Here is a 21,342-nt window from a genome sequence, read left to right on the forward strand (position 1 = left end):
AATAGATGAATACAAATAAGATTGCACGTGCTTAGTATATTATATCTGAAGACGTCTAAAATTTGTATCTCATTATCCCTGAAGACAGAGTGGAAAAAGTATTCCATTGCAGATTAATAAGTTTGTGTTAAGAGAAAAATAACTGGTGCAGTGCTGAAGGTTAACAAGATTGAGTGACCAAGTTTCAAAAATCAAAAATACTTTACAGAAATTTTAAAATCTTAGAAATGGGATTTGTTGATTGAGAGTAAATAAATAAGAGGAACTCATTGATGTTTGTTGAGAAACTAGATTATTGTGAACACTGCATGCAAATATAGAAGAAAGATTGAAGTCTAATTTTATGATAGGGGAAATTATTCAATTGTATTATTCTTAGATCATCAGAGTTATTGCTGATATAGAAAAACAGAACTAGATTGTTTTTTCCGGCAATGAAGAACTGCTTACTAATAGAATAAGGGAAATGCTATGGTCAACCAGTGAGATTTTTATATAAAAGGAATAGCGAAGGATGCAGGTTAAAAAGTGGAATGTAGATAAAGAGCTAATAGCTTGTATGTGAAAGTTCAATTTGATTCATGCAGATCTCTGAGTGTTCAAATTCCAGATACCTGCAGTGTCCTGTGGAAGCAACAAGAGGGCAAAGGGCAAAGACACAAATGCAGAGAGAAGAAGAGAGAGTGGGTGAAGGGTTCTCAGCTCCCCTCCTGAAGTTGACCAATCAAAAAGACTCAGAAAGACTGAATTAATATGGGAAAAGGTGAAACTTTCACTTGAGACTTTTCCTGAGGACAAAGAGAAATCCTGAGATGCAAAACTGGCAGGATCGATTAAAAAGCCCAAACTAAGAAGAGGCAGAGAAACAACAGAGCCTATTCTCCACTCTGCAATGGCCTTTGAGTGACGGCTGGCAAAACATGCAGAGCGACAGCCAAGCTAAAAACAGAAGAACAGACCCTTACGACACGACAGGTGTGACAAACCTTATGAACACTCTAGAGACTGCTTCAAATTTGGTTAATTATTATATTAACATTATTCATTCTGATTATTCACTGGTCTCATAGCAATTCTTTATATTCTCTGCTAAACTAACCCTCTCTGCTCTTTCAATAGGTACAAGTCCAGCTCTATAAGAAAAGAAAATACAGAAAAGTGGGTGCTCAACTCACCAAATAGTTAAAACTGAGGCTGGATTTGGTATAGTGAGGGCTATTATATTAGACATATAGGGCAAAGAAAAAGATAGACACAAAATGTCAAAGAATTATTATTTTTGTTTGCAAAACCATGATACTGGTCACTCCATCTTGTTTTAATAATTTTCTAAAGATAGATTGGAGAAGAAAAAATTATGAAATCAAAAATGCTGTCGAAACTGGGATAATGAGATGGAAATGTTATTGGCCATGGATCCAAGATTAGGTAGAGATTTCCAATTTTCTTCTTAAAGCAGCTCATGAGCAAAAATAAAAAGAATATGAAAAAGTAGACCAAACAAATGAAAGAAAAAATGCATTTGAGAAATTACAATTGGCGGTCTTACTCTCAACTGCACCATACTAAGGCCTATTATTCTGAAATATTTAATCTATTAGAGTTTGAAAAAAGAAAAAGAAAAAAGGGTTTATAACAACGGTGTTAAACTAAACATTAAGATCACTGACACTTTTGAATAGTGTTTGCGTAGCTGTGTGTGTGACGTTGTCCGTCAGACCTTTTGAATTCCACAGCTAAATTTACAAGATCCGCATTTAGAGCACAACCTGCCGAAGAAGAATGTGTGATGGCCAATGAGTGACTGAGTATGAATGAGTGAGAGATGGTGTACACCAAGGCAAATCCATTATTTTGCCTACAGCTGTATCTAAATCTGATATGTGGGCCCACAGGGCATATTCTGCCCAATAATGACCATGGATGGATTTGGTTAATTTCCTGGTCGAAACTGTAGTGACAATAGAAAAGAAAAGAAAAAACAGTACCACAATTGCGCAGCGCCTAACACATCTGACTTTCCTTTCAGAATATGAAGGAGCATAACACATCTGACTTCCTTCTCAGAATATCATGAAGGAGCTTACGTTTTGTCAAAAGTATGAAATCTTGTCATGTAACTTTTGTCTTTTAGTAAAGTGGGTTGAGTGTTGTCTAAGATGCCTGATAAATAGTGTGCTGATAGTGGGACTCAAAACAATGAGATAACTGAGCTGAACTAACTAATTGTAAAAAGTAGCTAATATAGGGGTTAAGACCCCCAAAAGGGGACAGAACACCACTCAGCCCACATGATCATTTTACAGGTGACAGCAAGAAGGACAATGGAGCAGATGAGCAGATGATTTAATATGTTGTTGTCACTAACTGAACTAACAGAAATAATGAAGGTTTCATTCACAGATGAGAACAGTTCAGTTCCAGGAAGGTTTCTGGGACGATTCAAACAAAAAGAACCAGTGACTGCTTTGTCATCTCAGAAAAGGCTTGTGCATTGATCAGCAAACTGACATTTGAGTCCATGCCTCTCAACTTAAAATACACCAACAAGCCTCTACTCTCCACAACAGGAAGTGAGGGATCAAGGGCTTGTGCGAGTAACAGCCTCCCTTAAAGAGTCACCCTGGTGAAACTGAATGATCAACATGAATGCAAAAAGAAGACAAACGACAAGAAAAACTTTAAATGAAAATTTGCAGAATGTGGAAAGCTCACAAAAAGTTGTGCAAAGAAGAGAGAATCAACAGAGATGAGTACAAGTTCAAAGTCAACATAAACATAAACCAAACTTTATTTAAAGGTAATGTTAAAGCCCTTGAATATAGTAGCAACTTAATAATAACCCCACCAGAAGGAAAAATATTGAATTAAAGAATATATCAAAAACAACGTAGAAAAGAAATTATAAATGATTTAAAAAGAAACAAAATAATGAATAAGCGACTAATTCAAGTAATTGTCTTAGCATAGTGAGAATTAAGACAAGTCATGAAGGAAAATACAACTAGAACTAAATGACATTTAAAAAAAAAAAGATCATAAATGGTAGGCCTACTCGAATGTAATTTGTCAATACAGGAGTATAAGTAATTAATTTAAGGCTACAGTTGAAAATTAAAGAAAATATTAACACTGGCTATTAACAAACATTTGATTTCAATTTAAGTTATAAGATTATGATTTGATTCAATATGCTATTGACTAATTTAATGTATTTTAAATGGTGCTAATAGAACGACCACCTCAGTTGTAAATTGTTCGAATTCAATAACAAACAGGCATTATGAACAATTTATATGGTACCAGAGGAGGGTAAGAATGACAGGTTATTGCACAAAAACATACTTTTGAATATTCTCAATCCAGATGCGCATGGTTTTCACCAAGTGCGCAAGGGGGGAGTAAGGAGGGATTAAGAATAAGGAAAGAATTAAAAGGCTAAATTAAGAATTAAAGGAAAATTAAATAAAAGGCATTTCTGGCAATTTTTGACTACACATATGAAATTTGTGCCAAAAATAAAGGTAAAAAAGGAACAGTGACACAAATAGGCCATATATCAGTACCAGAAGGACTAATAAACACCTAATGGATTATATGAATAAGATAGAGAAAGGTAAAGGCAATGAAATCAGCAGAGGAGGGTCAGGAGAAGTAATTAAATATTCCCAGAGAAGTATTCCTTAGATTTTTAAATTCTATCAGAAATAAGTTTAGATAATGGGACAGCAGTCATTCCAGAGAAATTGAAGATTAAAATTATTTGTGTGCAGAAACTTAAATTATAGAAAGGAAGTTTTAAGTTATAATGCTTTATGTTTGAAATGATTAAGATTAAAATTAGATATACAGAAAAATAAATGTACGTACAATGAATATGTAAGATAGTATAAAAAGTTATTTTTGAGAGTTATTTTTTCTAATTGTCTAATGAGTTTATTGAATGACTTTTATGAAGTAAATGTAACATTGCTCTTAAAGCTCTCTTAGTTTGAGTGATTACATGTGACATAATTAAGTTAATTCATGATAGTTCATTTAGAAATTAGTAGAAAGGAAGAAAAGGTATTCAGTTAAAGTATGCTTGAACTGAGGAGTTAAAATGAGAAGAAGCTGCAACACGTGAGATTAAACATTTTATTTATTGTTTAAATTTGGTAATAAAGTAGACAGAATTTGAAATGTAAAACGTTATAACGAAGCATATTGCGATTGAATGGATAGAAGGTGCACTACAATGTTATGTTTGTTTTAATCAACTAAAAATGACTGACTAAAAGATTGATTCTTCAAATTTAAAAATTGATATTCCTTCATAAAAATAAGAAGCGAATAAAAATGAGAGGAAGTAATTTTTCCCCAGCCCTATTTTAAATCAAAGTTGATATGGATTATGCAAAATTAAAAAGCAAACTAAACCAATGATTCTACTATAATCAGCAGAGATTTATTATAATGATTTGTCTTTATTATAATGAAAACAATTACATGAAAAAAGTAGAATGACTTATGTTTGGAGAAAAATTAGCAAATACGATTGAGTCAAAAAGTTAAGGAAAACTTGATTTAAAGATTAAGGATTCTGAAGTTGTAATATTGAAAGGGGGTTATTCTTCTGTTGTGTACTTCCCATATCAAGAAGATAATGAAAACTAATTTTAAAGGGCAACTAAATCATATATTATTAAGATTGGGCTTATAAACCAAATTGAGATTTACAATCAATGGACATTGATGGAAGTACCTCGATTGAGAATGAAGAAGAAAATGAATAAGCCAGATCCTGGGTGTATGTGTCAAAGAGGATATCTACAATGCAAGAACTTTTAATTGCATAAGGGATTTTTATGTTTGACATATTATAACTGTGACAATAACAGACAATGCTGAACCAATTTCATCAACACACTTGTAACAATGTTTGATGTTTGATTAGGGAGGATTCGAGTCTTTTACTTTCTCCATTGAAAGAAAAAGAAAGAAAAACAACTGAAAGAAAGAAAAATGTATGGAGAAAGATGTTTGGCTCGATTGCTCCTCCAGGAGTGTGGTGGCATAATTTCAGTCATTGAAAATAAGAATGAGTGACTTAATTTAGTCACTAAGGTAGTATAACGGAGGGGACTGGATTTTGAAACTACACTCTGGAAAACGATAGTGAATATGGGGCTTAGATAAGCCCCAGAGGAGGGAATGTTGAAGATTTTATTATTTAGAAAATAAGTAATTTAACTGTTTTTATAAGTAATTTAACTGTTTTTTGTACACTATTATTTCCTTTCTGTCTGTGTATGTCTTTGGGTGACTTTGGAACCTAAGAGCTGTGTGGTTACAGCAGAGAATTCTATTTCAGTAATGTCACATGGTACAAACTATTTCTCAAAATACCTATAGAATGTATTACCATATTTGGGAGAAGGATGTAGGTATATACGTTTGCTGGACAATCTCTCGGCAGGGGCTCTTTCTGCAGAGGGTCTCTCGGCTTTGTTTGTTAATAAAGTCTAATATTTCTGGTATCGAAAATCTCTGAAGTCATTTCCCTGAAAAGAAATAATTAAATCACAACACTCCTCAGCGTAAAACAATATGCAACGCACCTGCTGCTCGTTATATGCTCGCGCTCCAAGCAGAGAAGCTGATGCAATTATCACATGCCAATGTGCATTGGCTTGTTTTAATACTCTCAAAATAGATTGGTCTCTCAAGGCGATCCCAATTACGGTGTCACATCGACGTTTCGTCTCCCGTTCGCTCCTTCAGGGAACGAGGGTTACGATAGTAACCGAGACGTTACTTTGTCTTCATCTATGTGGATTACCTGAGTTTAAAGAACCCTTTTGTTTATTGAAAGCTTTTTTCAACTCTCCTTCATCATCATCATCTGGACCTAACCATGACACCAATGCAGTGTTGACAGAACTGGGCTAATAGGGTCATATTTCCTGGTTCTAGTAAGAACTCTAGCTGCTGCGTTTAGATGTAGAAAATAAAACTGTTCGGTTCTTTGCAAACTTTAGTTTGATTTAGTTAGATTTAGTGTGGAAACTTCCCCAGCTATAGAAGATACTTCCAAAGGCTTCCGGTAAGCTGCTGCCCCTAAAACAAAAGTGAACTGACCTAGTGTCACGACCCCTGTATGTGTCTTGTGTTTTGTAGGACTTTTATGTTAAAGTGTATTCTTATATATTTTTTTCTAATATATTTCTATTTAAACCTCTGTGCTTCAGTTGTTGTTTGTCAGTAGTTGCTTCTGTTTGTGTTCTCCAGTCGTTCGCCAGTCGTTGTTCGCCAGTCGTTGTTCTCGTGTTTGCATCTGGATTCTCTTTCTGCCTCGTCCCTGCTTACACGTTACACCTAGGATCTTTTATATAGTCTAACATGACACAGATTTGAAAAAATAATACTAACTCCATTTGCAAGAAAAGAAGTAGTCTATGCATCAATATTGTTTCCTCTTCACTATACACAAAAGTAAACAAATGTCTTCTGTTAATGCTACGCTCCTATTGTCGACACCACCACCAAGTGCTTTGGCTATGTGCTTGCAGAACGACACAGACACACCAACACAGTTCTATGAATGCTAACAATGGTCTTAATGCTTTTGCACTTTTGTGTTTGCAAACAGGATTATGACCTGAGCCAGCTGCAGCAGCCAGATACAGAGGCTCATGGCATCCGCAGGTTGGATGAGAGACCTCTGCATCCCGAGCCCCATTACCCTATCAGATCCACCGTACCTCATCCTGGAGATATTGGAGATTTCATCAGTGAGGTGAAGTGGCACTATACAAGCATCAAACAAACAAAATACTATTAAATAGTTGTTTAAAAAGAGAAGAAAACACGGTAACACTTTACAATACGGGTGCACTAATCTGCATTAATTCATGCTTAACTAATGCACAGATAATCATGTGTTAGTGTATGACTCATGAAGAACTAAACCATGAATTAATGATTACTGCATCAGCAACTAATAAATATTCTAAATGATCATGTGAAATGATTAATAGTTTAAGCAATATATTAATTGATATTAATTAAATGTATCATAATGTATTAATTCCTTAATAACATATTTTATTAACTAAAAGTGTAAATGAATGTGTTAATTACCACAATTGGTCAAAGCAATGTACTTCAGCTTCCAGCTGTCTGCTTTAATTAATCATTACTGTCACTAACAAGGTTCATCGGACTATAAAAAAAGATAAATCTTGGTTGTAGATGGTTGGAAATTGAAATCCATTGCTTAATGTGGATGTCAAAACCAAAATGGCATATTACTAATATAATAATTATAATTATTTAATAGTTATGTGCCTCAACAAGTAACTAATAGTCATGTGCCTCAACAAGTAAAGTCATAGCATAATGATACATTTGCAAATCATTAGCTAATGATTAATTAAAGCGGACAACTGGAAGTTGAAGTACATGATTTCAACCCATTGTGGTAATTAACGCATTAATTTAGTTAATAAAATATGTTATTAAGGAATTAATACATTATGACACATTTAATTAATAATTCATATATAACTCAATCGATTAATCATGTAGAATCTTTATTAGTTACTGATGCAGTAATCATTAAAGGTAGGGTATGGGATTTGCAAAACGGCCGGCAGATTTTGAAAATACACAACTCAAATGGTCCTACCTTCTTTCCTCCAACGCTGGCCCTGACTCCACCCATTCATGTGGAGGGAGAGGGAGGGGGGTATGGTACGACCGTTTGATTGATGAACTTAATGTCCAATGATTCTAGGTGGTCTTGGAAATGATTGACTGGAGTTTTTCGAGTCCTGCCCGTTCCACAGATGATTAAATTGCTTAATTTTAATTTCAGTGCTTCTAACTCAGTGGCTGTAAATGGGTTAGGAATAGGATTTCAAGTGATTTTGAAAAAATTGACAAAAAAGAGAATCACATACCCCACCTTTAATTCATGGTTTAGTTCTTCATGAGTCATACACTAACTCATGATTATCTGTGCATTAGTTAAGCATGAATTAATGCAGATTAGTGCACCCGTATTGTTCAAGTTCAAGTTCCGTTTATTTCTAAAGCACATTTACTACCGGCTGCCGGCCGACCAAAGTGCTGTACAATAATTACAATATAGATACACAAGCAAGAAATAATCAATAATCACTTAGAAACAATAAAAACAGGATAAATTACATGTTAAAAGCCGAGACAAACAGATGGGATAAAATAATATAAGATAAAAAAAACTAGAGCCCTCTACAGAGGCAATTTGTTTGTAAAATTTCAAGCCGTTGTCGATTTCCACACCCAGATTTCGCACTTGGGATGAAATAGCAAGATTTAAGAACTCAAGATTAGGTAAGTTTTGTGTTCTAGTTTCAGAGGGGCCAAAGACAATAACTTCCGATTTATCTGAATGTAGGAAAAGAAAAAATTTTGAGAGCCATGATTTTACGTCATCCAGACACATAAAGTGTAAAGTGTTACCAAAAACACAGTTGAAAACTACAGATTGTGTGGTACAGCAGGTGTGTTGTTGCTAGTACTGACATATTGTGATAAACTCAGGGCCGTTTCTGACTTCAGGTGCCCTAGGTAAGATCGTTTATCCTCAAGGGGGATGGGGACTGTGGTGGGCAGTGAGGGGGTTTGGGTGTAACGCTCATTGGCACCCGCTTTCACTGGGGCAGAAACAGCCCTGTGCCACCTTATGGGTAAAACAAGGACTTAATGGTGGAGGGTGTATTTCACTGAAGAGTGTGAGTGTTTGAGATAATATTTGTATATCTGAGGCAGGTGTGGATATTACAGTCATGAGTTCTGCCACAACTAAACACCTGTCATAACTCTGCAAGTGTTTGATCAAAGGACAACATTTTATATGTATCTACTTTAGGGAAATTACAATACATTTTTAAGAGATTATAAATTGCACCTTGAATGACTGATCATTATTAAATGTAGAGGATACATACTACTGTAAATGAGATTGTGTGCCCCTTTTAGTTAGAAGCTGAAATTGTTTTTGCTAATAAGTCTGGAAACATGAGAGCTAGATTAAAAAAGATTTCCTCTGAATCCTTTAGTACCCCCAAATCTCTATCTGTATCTATTTGTACACAAGATGTTTGTACACAAACAACTTTTTTCTAACCCATCCTAGGCAATTTGTCTGATTTGCACAAAACTGGGGACCCACCATGTTAAGATACTCCTGACGAATAGTTTGGCATATACGTATGGGCTGAAGAATTTTTAGGTCAATTTAAGTTAATTTTATTTGTATAGAACTTTGCACTATAAACATTGCTTCAAAAGCAGCTTTCTTAAAAATATATATCTTTAAATGTGTCCTAGCATCTCAGACCATAGGTAGGGAAACACTTCAGATGGATGGTCAGTCCATCACACCCAATATGACTAATCGGCCTATATCTTGTTCGCGCAACATTCAAACTTCACAAAATGGATTGAATGCCAAATTGATTTGTTAAAAAATGACAATGATTTTAGGAAGTCAATAGTTATGGAGTATGAGTTTTTAATTTAAGCAAGCTTTCTCATGGGAGCCCCTCTCACTAAGGCTGCATTTACATTTACAAGTGCAGAAAAAAAAAAAACAGATAGCATATTCCCGTCAATGACGGGAATGAAATGAAAAAGCAACGGTGGCAAATGACTTCAACTCAGATGGACACCAACCACAATCACATGACTCTTTTGTCGAAGACTCGCTTGACGAAGGCTCAACCCAGTGGTGTCATGTTGAAGTGTTATGTCTTTTGAGCATTTGGGGCGTAGAGAAAGTACAAGGAAAATGCAGTTCGCATTGCACAAAAAATGCAAAATTCCATTGCAGATTGTGATGTTTTTAGTTTTTACTTCCTTTTCAGTCTCAGTATGTCTACGTTGTTTCACCAAACGTATAGTGTAAATGCAGATATCAGATAAGAGTAACCTTTAAAAGAAGATGTCAGATGGGCATAAAAAAAAATCATATATAGTCAATAAATTGGAATTGGGCTTTAAGGCCTGTGTAAATGTGCCCTAAGTCACCTTTTCCAGCTCCAACCGCGTAACCAACTGCTCTGTCACCAGTTACTGAGGTTCACACAGAAAACACAGCCAGAACACTCCTCAGATGTTTGCTATTTACCTGAAATTCTAAATTTGATCCTTAAATCCATTCGTCTTTCTCTGATCTCCAATTACTGGACAGAAACACTACAGTCCAGACACTGGTCCTAAAACACCTCAAATCAGTCTTGGCCAAATCAGGCATTCCAGCATGCATCAGGCAAAAGTGAAAGCCTTTCTTCACCCTCGACCGGGTTATGTGTCCAAGGTCCCTACTAATATTTCAGGGCCCGTAATGTTGCAGACCTTTTGTCCTCCTTCCTCTCATTCATCAGATCAGGGGAAACTTAATTTGCTCTGCCCAGTAAGCTGAGGAGGAGGAGGAGGAGGAGGAGGAGGAGGAGGAGGAGGAGAAGGATGATCCAGCGCATACAAGAGGATTTTACCCCCGCTCCCTGGCTAGGGCCAATATAACCTGTGATGCTGACGAGATTCTCAGGCCTCCTGCAGGCCAAAGACAGGCTGCTGGGGCAGAATACATTTTTTGTTGTTTTGTGCATTATACTGTTGTTTAGGTACATTAGGTTTCCCTCTTTGAATGATGAATATAGAGCAATATCTTTGCGAAAATCTCATTTACACGCAGGTGCAGCACGTGCATGCTAGTTGACAGTCAGCTGTAGTCCTTTCGGTGTGTTTAGGCACAGCTTTTCTACCCCGACGCAGGCGACAACACAGTCGGCTTCCATCAGCGCTACTGTAGTTCTTTGGTGTTGGTTTGGTGTGTCACAAAGTTTGGTTTTCTAGCAAGATTCAATGGTTTTGAGTGGAGAGCTTCATTTTTACCAAAAAGCGGACGTTTAGGGAATTGGGTGAGAAGTTATGAATTTATATTTAGAGTTTTGAGAAAACGAGCCATAATTTCAAGAAATATGTTTAAGCAATCGAGAAAAACTGTAATGCTCATGCGTCTTCCCTGCTGCCGTTGCAGATCAAATCATATTTAACTACTGTAGTATGTTGGCAAAGTGTGGTGGTGTTCTTAAAAATGTATGCATTTAGCCCTTTGTGAAGTCTGTTTTTATATTCTTTGTTTACACGCATTTTGTTTTTCCTTATTTTTAAAGACTATGCTTTTTAAATGCCCAATTTGTTTAGACACATGAATTAGCCCGTCAGTAACCTTACATTAATTTTGATATATTTAATGTTTTGAAAGTGTATGAGTTTTGAGGTGTATTGATAGTGTATGAACAACCAAAAGTTTAGTAAGAAAATAAAATGAATTTTCTTGCAGATCACTACATATGTATATGCATCTTCCTGACTGATAAGTGCTGGCTATTTGACAATTCATACTAATGTCAGACCATAATATATATATATATATATATGTGTATGTGTATATATATATATATATATATATATGTGTATGTGTGTATATATATATATATATATATATATATATATATACACATACACACACTGTATACATATATATATATACACAAAGACTAATGGCTAACAAGAACACCTATGAATAAGAGAACAATGAACCAATGAGAACATAACACACGAAACAAGGAGGCACATGATAGGATCACACTTGGGCAAGGGAATCACATGACAAACCAGGAAACAAGATGCTTGTTTGATAGTAATGGGAAGTTCCGATCATTTTACTGACTCGGATCTTTGAATCTCACTCATTAAAATGAACTTAACTTTTTTCAAGTCATTTCGTTCATTTCAACAGAATATAATTAAAATGTTAATATAAACTTGTTAAATGTTAATAGCCAAATTCCCCAAACATAAAATGTTGATCACATTTACAATAAGAAAAAAATTGCAATGAAAGAACAATGCCAAATTATGAGGAACAGAAACGATTAATTCATTGCTTATCTGGGTCTTCAGGCTATGCAGTCTGTTAGTTTACCTCACCTCCCGATACGAGTCGTTAGTTCATCCCGTGACATCCTCATAAACTGAGCTATGCAGTCTGTAGACCGGATACAGAATTGACTAGTTCACGTCTAGAGTCTTCTGTCTTTTGTATGTTGTCATTATACGTGACCCTGGATCACAAAATCAGTCACAGGTCGCACGGGTATATCTGTGGCACTAGCCAACAATACATTGTATGGGTCAAAATTATAGATTTTTCTTTTATGCCAAAAATCATTGGGATATTAAGGAAAGGTCATGCTCCATGAAGATATTGGGTAAATTTACTACCGTAAATATATAAAACATTTGTTTTTGTGAGTGAATGCAGCACAATCGCCAACATAAATGGCCAACTTTAAAGGCGATATTCTCAATGTTTCGATTTTTTGCACCCTCAGATTCCAGATTTTCAAATAGTCGTATAATAGTCGTCCTAACCCTAACCCAAACCCAAACCCTAACCCAAACCATACATAAATGGAAAGTTTATTTATTCAGCTTTCAGATGATGTATAAATCTCAATTTAAAAAAATTTACCCATGTGACTGGTTTTGTGGTCCAGGGTCACGTATGTAGGTATCTTTGCTTTATCAAAGTGATTTTGACATCAAAGCTCAGCGAGAGCGATTAGAGAACAGACAGCTCTGTATGCTTTTGAAACGCTCTCATGGTAATTTAAAGGGATAGTTGACTTTGAAATTAATTTTTGGTATGTTTTAGCTTACCTCAAGGGCATCCAAGATGTAGGTGTCTTTTTTTCCGCAATAGTTTCAATTTTGATATTTTTAGGTCAAACCGTTCTTGTCTGTCAGTCATATAATGCAGGTCTATGGTCACGGTCTCAAAACACAAGCACAGAGTCCAAATTAAAACAATTCCCCGTCGTCCAAATTAAACAATTCCCCATCGTAAGTACACATTGATGGCCTAAGAGAAAACGAACAGTATTTATATAGTTTTTACCTCTTATACACAGCCATGTCCGAGTGATCTGATCTGACGTGTACGCAGACTGGTGCATAGATATATACACACTAGATGTCGCCTTGTCTATGGCAGTTCATTGGAACGAATGTCTTTAAGGCGACATCTAGTGTATATATCTATGCACCAGTCTGCGTACACGTCAGATCAGAACATTTGGACGCGGCTGTGTTCAAGAGGTAAAAACGATATAAATACTGTTCGTATTCTCTGTGCTTGTGTTTTGAGATAATGACCATAGACCTGCATTATATGACTGACAGACAAGAACGGTTTGACCTAAAAATATCAAAATTGAAACTACTGCGGAAAAAAAGACACCTACATCTTGGATGCCCTTGAGGTAAGCTAAAACATACCAAAAAATAATTTCAAAGTGAACTATCCCTTTAATGTCATAAACCGATCGGTCTGTGCAGCGCCGCGTCAACTGCCTAAGACCAAGTCATGAAACATGAAAGTGATAACAAAATCAACCATGACACCATCAGTACTTTTTACATTTAAAAATCAAGTACTTTTGTACATTTACTTGAGCAAAATAGAAAAGGAGTACTTAATACTTTTACTGGAGTGATATTTTAATAGAGTATCTGTACGTTTACTAGTACATGATTTATGTACTTCATCCACCACTGACTTTAAGTATGCTTAAATGTATACTTTTATACACTAAAAAGTGGCCAGATTGAATCCCAAGTTGTATTGAAATAGTAAAATTACAAGTATAGTACTAGTACATTGATATTAGTATATACGTTACCTCAAGGGGAATGTGCTTGTGGAGTACGAGGGCATGGAGGGAAGCCTGGCCTAAACTCTCCCGCCGCTGAGGGTAAGTTCCTGGCCTCTGTGAACTATTATGAGGATTTGGAAGAGGTTATTCCCAGTAGTGTCCTGTCCCTGCTGGTTCCACCCAGCTCCAAGTCTACTGCATCTCTCCTGTTCCACCCAGCCTCCCTCTCCCACCTCCTATACCAAAGCAAGCCAGTCCTCCGGCCCTCCCTCCTCTGCTTCCCTTCAGCTCCTCGGCTCCTCCTCTGTTTACTCCACTCTGGTGCATGGATCAACCTCCAGCTCTGCCTTGGTAAATGGATCCCTCGGGTCTGCCTCGGAGCGCCGAGCCCATCACTCCACCTTAGCCCGTCACCCAAACGGCTCCACCTTGGCTCATCTCTCCTTCAGACAGGCGTTCTTATGGCTCCACCTCAGTCCCACTGGATCTACCTCAGTTCTCTGGCACCCTGGCTCCACCTCGGCCGCTCGTCACCACGGGTCCACCTTGGGCTCCAGGACCTAGAGTGTCGCCCGGTCTCTGTGTTTCCTCAGCTCCACTAGGGTCTTCAACTCTCCTGGTTGTAACCCTGACCCCACCCTGGCTCCTCCCACCACCGGTTCTGCCATGGGCCTTCATCCTGGCAGTATTCTGAGCTGTAATCTGCATCATCTCCTCCCTGGCTCCTTCCTGGCTCCTCCATGGTGTTTTGGTTTAATTTGTCAAGATCACATTTGCCTGTGTTGTTAAAGTTAATTGGTACTGTGTACATTGTCTTTGCAGGGTCTAAGGGCTGCTGATAAAGATCCAACTGCTCCGCCGTATGACTCCCTGTTAGTGTTCGACTACGAGGGTAACGGCTCTACTGCAGGATCACTCAGCTCCATCATCTCCTCTAGCAGTGACGGAGACCAGGATTACGATTACCTCAAAGACTGGGGTCCACGCTTCACTAAACTAGCTGACATGTATGGTGGCACAGATGAGTGAAAGACAAGAAGAGAGGAACACCACAGCTTTTTTCCTCATTTCAGATGACAGCTGCAGAAATGTGTTTTAAAGGATCAATACAAACAAACAACAGCATCCCAAGGCAAAATGTTAATAATTAACTCAAGGCTTAAAGTAATAGTTATGCATAAATGTGGAACACTTTCAGAGTATGATACTCGTTACACTTGAACTTTACAGTATAGAAGCACAGGGATTTAATGTGCCTTTTTGTACATTTGTTTGGGATCTGAATGATTTATGTTCAAGGCTTTAATTATACTGACTTAAGGAGTGATTTTGAGATTTCAGAATGTGTTTATCTATGATACAAATGATCATGCTTTTCTTTTTTGCTTACAAACTGTTTTTCAAAAGGATTATTTAACTTTCTTTTTTTCACATATTGCAAGACAAATTGTAAGACACTATACAGTTCACAGGATTCTTAGGCTATTTGTTCAACACGAAATTATCAATGCACAGTTTGAAATAAAAAAAAGTCATAACTGAAACGTTTGTAACTTTCCTACATTAATTGTGGTTACATTACATTGCATGTACACAAGTTTTTTAAAACTTTTAGAAAAAGTCTTTTATTAATTAAAGAGCAGAATTAATTTCTAAATGACTTCTAAATAGTTCAATTCAGCTCAACGAGAGTTCATGTCAGATTGGATTTTTCATCATTTTACATGGAAATTTGTTTTGCAACGGATGATTGTCCACAGGAATTTATTAAAGAGAATAAAGGAAACCACACGGGGAAACATCATGTCAGCTGGCAGATGAATGACTTAACTCGGGTACAACAGTCTTTCTGTATTGAAGGATAGACCGGGACAGATGAAGATGAAGATGCGCGAACAGGAGTCAGCTAAGTCTTGCACTGGTGTGAGAGACGAGACTAGACAACTTACCCCTGATTTCCACCAACTGCGGAACGGCTGCGGATCGGCTCCGTTGCGTGTCGGCTCCGTGCTCCGCTGTCCTTCAATACCCACCAGGTCCGGATTTGTTGCGGAACGGCTGCGGCCATGACTGACAGCTGAAGTCACGAGGAGGACCCACGAGATCTCGCGAATTCACGTATGATCACGCGATATAAGTGCTGAATTGCTGCGGAGCTCTCTGGCATCCGGCAAAAATAGAAGCTCTGCGTATCTGCTCCGGAGGGCTGGGGATCGCCGGAGTCGGATCGCAGCCGTTCCGCAGTCACACACATTGTGAAAATACACACATTGACTTTAATGGAAACCTATTGACTCCGCCGCCGTTCTGGAGCGGATCCGCAGTTGGTGGAAATTAGGGGTTAGTGAAGGGGAGTGTGGGCTTTTATCCAGGATCCGGTTAATCAATCACAGGTGTAGGGAATCAGTATTCAGGAAAATTGAATTTTCCCTCTGTCCTGCACAGTTTTAGATTTGTCTTCAAACAATTCAAAGTGGACAATTCAACATTACATGGAGATAGGACGCAGAAAAAAAAAAAAAAAAAAAAAAAATGCAAAGTAAATAACAGATAAACAGATAATACCTTAAAAAAATGATGAGATTTTCATAGAACATTTTACATTTTTCATTGTAAACTTTTCTATTCACATAAGTAGACTGGCGATCAATTCAGGCCAGAGCTCAAATCTTACACTACACTTTTGAGTAAAGGAGTCATGTGACTGTGGCCTGACGGCTGGAACAGGAAAGGGTTCCCCGCCTAGATACAGTAGTGTCACAGTGAGAGCCTGCTTCTGATTGGAGGACACTGAAACTGAGTCCACAAGAGGGGTTATTTCCTCCTCTTCCATCTCATTTAAAGTTTGGTCCACTGTCATCTACAAGCATGGAGCTGTATCTGGCCATTCTTACCCTCACTCTGTTTCCCTCAACTCATGCTCAAAGTAAGTCATACTTTCTATATTAGATTTTAAATGTGAAAAGCCTGTACAATGATGTTGATTTCATGGAGTACAATAATTACTTAAGATATATATATATATATATATATATATATATATATATATATATATATATATATATATATAAGGTTTTTTAATTTTTAATTTATCTTTTTTTCTTCCATTTCAGTTATACACAACTATTTCACCTTTAATGGATGTTCTGATACAGAAAAAGAAAGTATGGTTGGATCTGATGGAGAGGAGATATTTCATGCTGACTTTAAGCTAAAGATGGGAGTGAATACATTACCTGATTTTGCAGATCCAATGAGCTTTCCAGGATTTTATGAATCGAGCATTGGAGCGCAAGAAGTATGCAAAGAAAACTTAGCTGTATGCATTAAAGTTTACAAGAACCCACCAGAGGAACTGGGTACGATGTGAATTTGCACTGTAAAGCATGACTAAAGTTTTGCATGAGTTTTAAAGTTTTACTGTAATACATTTCTTAACATTCACATTAATCTGTTTGGAAACAGAAATGAAATGAGCTCCATATTCTGCATTCAGTGTCATCAAGATTTTGGTTAAGCTTGAGTTTTGGCTCACAATTATATTTGATATGTATGAGATTAGTTTTCCTATGAAAGAACTTTCTTTGAATGAGGTCAGATTTACTCCTGCAGAGTTTAACAGTTTTCTGTGTTCACAGACCCCCCCGAGACCTCCATCTACCCCAAGAATGCTGTTGAGCTGGGTGTAGAGAACACCCTCATCTGTCACGTGACTGGGTTCTTTCCTCCGCCTGTCGATGTCTCATGGACTAAGAACAATGTCATGGTGACAGAAGGCGTGAGTCTGAGCCAGTACCGGCCAAGGAGCGATGGAACCTTCAACATCTTCTCCTCTCTGAAGATCATTCCCGAAGAGAGAGACATTTACAGCTGTACGGTCAACCACAGAGCCCTCCAGGGACCACAGACGAAAATATGGGGTAAGAAAATCAAATCAAGCTACTATAATTTATGTTGTTTTCTGTATGAATGATGTATATATAAAACAACTTACTCTGCGGTACAAATGAAATACCAAGAGCAGAATGGATTGTACTATGAAACCTTCTGTTGTGAAAGCATCTGTTTTAACCTTCACACACCGTGCGATGATTGACAGGTGTCGGAGGGGTGTCTGCTGTCCCACCCAGTGTGGGTCCAGTGCTGTTCTGTGGAGTGGGAATGACTCTGGCCCTGCTGGGACTGGCTACTGGAATCTGTTACTGTATCAAAGGAGCTGCAACTGACAATACAGATCTGGCAAAAAAAGAAAAACAATTAATGCAATGGACCTACAAATAAAGACCATTTCTTGAGGATCTGAATACAGTGATACAGTGCATTTGTGTGTCACTGTAGATGACGGACAGCACTGCTGGTGTTGAAGATCGAGAGATTCATAACCCTAATGATCTGGATGAACCTTGAAAGCACTTGAAGTCACCCCATAAAATCTTTTTTGCTTGCAATGTAGCTCTATTGAGTCTTTGTTTTCACATTACATTTGCAGTTCATCAAAAGTAATCTAGACAAATCATAATCTTGATGTTGAGTGACTTAATGATTCAAATAAGACACTTCTGCTACCTTCATGTTAAATGTAGTAGCATTTTTTCATGGATGGAAATGTTGCAATTTTTTGTACTTAAATTTAAGCCATTAAAAAATACAAATTTAAAACTGCAGTTGACACTATTGTTAAAATATTATTGTTAAAATTATTATAGAACATACAATTCTAAATTTGTTATAATTTGTGACAGATTCCAAATAAAGATTGAAATGTCTTTGGCAGTTTTATTGATTGGTTGCCCGGGCAACTGCCCATATGCCCTTCTCGACTCACATTGCCCTTCTGAGGGGGAAAAAAATAAATAAATAAAAAGTACAATGGATGCAGAATTTCACGTAGGCCTAGATAAAAAAAATCGCAAAGCCTCATTCACTTCCATTCGGGCACCGAAAGTGAAAGTCAGTAGGGGAAGGGCAAACTCTGATTACGTGGCTGCAGCGCTGCACGCGACCGGCACCTGAGCTCAGCCTGCATGAGCGGCCCTAGAAGGAGATTGTCGCGGTTGTCGGGTGAGACGACTCAACGTTGTCGGAAAAGGTGAGTTTGTGATGTAAAACAAACGAACGATCATCATCAGGGACTGCGACCATTTTTTGAGAATGTGCGAGTTCAAATTTTATGTGGTCGCATTTGTGCGAGTGCATGGTCATGTAGGCTACTCAGTTAAATTCACGCATGAATTTTCCTGCATTGAACTTGTTTTAGCGCCCGCCAAAGTGAATTTTTGTCCCGCCAAAGTCTTATTTGATCAGTGAGTAATGTAGATGAACTGCTTGTTGTGACAAGGCGCATGTTTAACTGAAAGAACGAGCAGAGAGAGAGAGAGAGAGAGAGAGCCCCGGTCGCGCGCACTCTCTCTCTTTCGGAGCCAGACGAAAGTGTAAACAAGACTTCACCGTCTCCAAACTAAGCGCTGTCTTGCTCTCTCTCCCTCGCACATATTCATCAAAATAAATCGACACGGTGGTAAAAGGTCGGAATTGAGTTCTCTTTCATGGTACACTGCGCTTTTAATAACCCATTTAGTACTATTATAATGATGAGTCAGTGTCAGGCAGCACAGGGTCAAACACAGGCAGTTAAAAACAACAGAGTAACACTCAGAAAGGTAAGGTAAGGTATCTTTATTTCATACCCGCAGGTAAATTTGGTTTGCAGATAAAAAGAAGAATTCGGTCATCTAAAAAAGAAACATAGAAGACATAAGAAACATAAAAACATTTCACATACAGATTTACAGGTTTATTAAACCATCATGACAGGCTGCACCATGACACATACAGTGCTGGTCAGAATGATTTGCCCCCTGGTAAATATGATCAAAGATGGCTGTAAAAAATAAATCTGCATTGTTAATCCTTTTGATATTTTATTAAAAAAAAATAGCAAAAATCTAACCTTTCATTGAAATAAAATAATTGAAAGTGGGGGGAAATCATATTATGAAATAAATGTTTTTCTCCAAAACACGTTGGGAACAATTATTTGCCCCCTTTTATTAAATGCTTTTTGCAACCTCCTTTTTCCATGATACCAGCTCTGAGTGTTCTCCTATAATGCCTGATGAGTTTGGAGAACACCTGACCTGAGATCAGAGACCATTCCTCCATACAGAATCTCTCCAGATCCTGCAGATTCCCAGATCCATGTTGGCGCTTCTTCTCTTCAGTTCAGCCACTCCTCTCCTATAGGGTCCAGGTCAGGGACTGGGATGGCCATTGCAGATGCTTGGTTTTGTGCTCAGTGACACATTTTTGTTTTGATTTTGATGTTTGTTTTTGGATCACTGTCCTGATGGAAGATCCAAACATGGCCGTTATAAGATTTCTAGCAAAGGCCGTCAGGTTTAAATTTTTTATCTGTTGGAATTTGATCGAATCCATGATGTCATGTATCTGAACAAGAAGTCCAGGACCTCTGGCAGAAAATTAGGCCCACAGCATTAAAGATACAGCAGAGTATTTCATTTTACACATGGGCTACTTTTTTATCCCTGTATGAAGCAAACCCATATTAAGTGTTTGCTGCCAAAAAGCTCTTTTTTTGTTTCATCTGGCCATAGAACGTTAGAAAAGTAACTGGCACTACTGGACCTTCAAACGGGACAGGTTCTATGGCCAGATGAAACAAAAAAAGAGCTTTTTGGCAGCAAACCCAACACCTGTGTTGTTTAAATTATTACATTATTTGAATTTGACTATGTGATTTGTATATGTACATTTCTGGAATACATAACTTCTAGAAGACAGTTTCCTCTGATAACAGATCACTCTAAATTGTAATGTAAAACACAGTCTCTAATTGATACATTTGTCAAATGAGTTAACGGAGCTATCATCACGGAGCTATATTTTTTTTATCAAATTAATATCTAAATTGTAAACATCTTTTGCTGTTGAATTCAGTAGAAGCTTTACAATTTCAGTTATTCTATTTTCTTCAATCTCCTTAATAAAAAATGAATTTGGTAGCTCATCCTCCACCTTATTTAATGATATTGGTTTAAAATTTTGAGCCAATTCATCTACTGAACTTATAAAATATGTATTAAACTCATATGCTAGAGAACCTTTATTATCAATTAATTTTCCATCTATTTGTATCTCTTTGATTGTTTGCTGCTTTTGAGTTTTATTTGTTACGTGATTTAATTGTTTCCATAGGGTTGTACTTTGACCTTTAGCACTCTCTATTATTTGTGTATAATGTGATACTTTTGACTTCCATAATTCTTGTACTACTTTGTTTCTGAGACCTTTATAGATTAAATTATCTGTATTTAATTTAGAAGATAATGCCGTTTTAAAAGCTTGGTCTCTTTTTTTCATAAGATTATGAATATCACTGTTTAACCACGGTAATGATACATTTTTCCTTGAGCATTTCAAAGGAATATAATATTTATTTACCAAATTAGTTACAGTTTCAGTTAAGGAAGTGCAACACAAGTTCCCCTCATTTATCTGTAATATAGACATGCATTTTCTGTAAAGCTGCTTTGAAACAATATGTATTTTAAAAAGTACTTTACAAATAAAT

General features: G+C 37.0%; 3 protein-coding genes and 1 long non-coding RNA gene across 6 annotated transcripts in view; 3 read left to right on the plus strand and 1 right to left on the minus strand.

Annotated features, from left to right (window-relative positions):
- The window catches only part of LOC309512835 (cadherin-2-like), a gene marked incomplete at its 5' end in the record, with an annotated part of 62,602 nt that extends 47,520 nt beyond the window's left edge, over positions 1–15,082 (plus strand). The window contains 2 exon segments of the mRNA XM_082188559.1: positions 6,632–6,778; positions 14,574–15,082. Coding sequence (XP_082044685.1) covers positions 6,632–6,778; positions 14,574–14,780 — 354 coding nt within the window. The 3' untranslated portion in view covers positions 14,781–15,082.
- Positions 1–21,342, minus strand: part of LOC309512029 — a 276,593-nt gene that overhangs the window by 123,145 nt on the left and 132,106 nt on the right. The gene's annotated exons all lie outside the window — the stretch shown is intronic.
- LOC309512837 (polyunsaturated fatty acid lipoxygenase ALOX15B-like) overlaps positions 1–21,342 on the plus strand; it is a gene marked incomplete at its 3' end in the record, with an annotated part of 178,256 nt that overhangs the window by 57,798 nt on the left and 99,116 nt on the right. The window lies entirely within an intron of this gene.
- On the plus strand, positions 16,603–18,196 carry LOC309513338 (RLA class II histocompatibility antigen, DP alpha-1 chain-like). The gene is made up of 4 exons (XM_082189120.1): positions 16,603–16,677; positions 16,865–17,110; positions 17,390–17,671; positions 17,851–18,196. Exons 1-4 carry the CDS (start codon positions 16,620–16,622, stop codon positions 18,030–18,032), a joined length of 768 nt encoding a protein of 255 aa, XP_082045246.1. The 5' UTR covers positions 16,603–16,619; the 3' UTR covers positions 18,033–18,196.

Source organism: Leuciscus leuciscus (assembly GCF_965113295.1).
Source record: "Leuciscus leuciscus genome assembly, chromosome: 13".
NCBI lineage: Eukaryota > Metazoa > Chordata > Actinopteri > Cypriniformes > Leuciscidae > Leuciscus > Leuciscus leuciscus.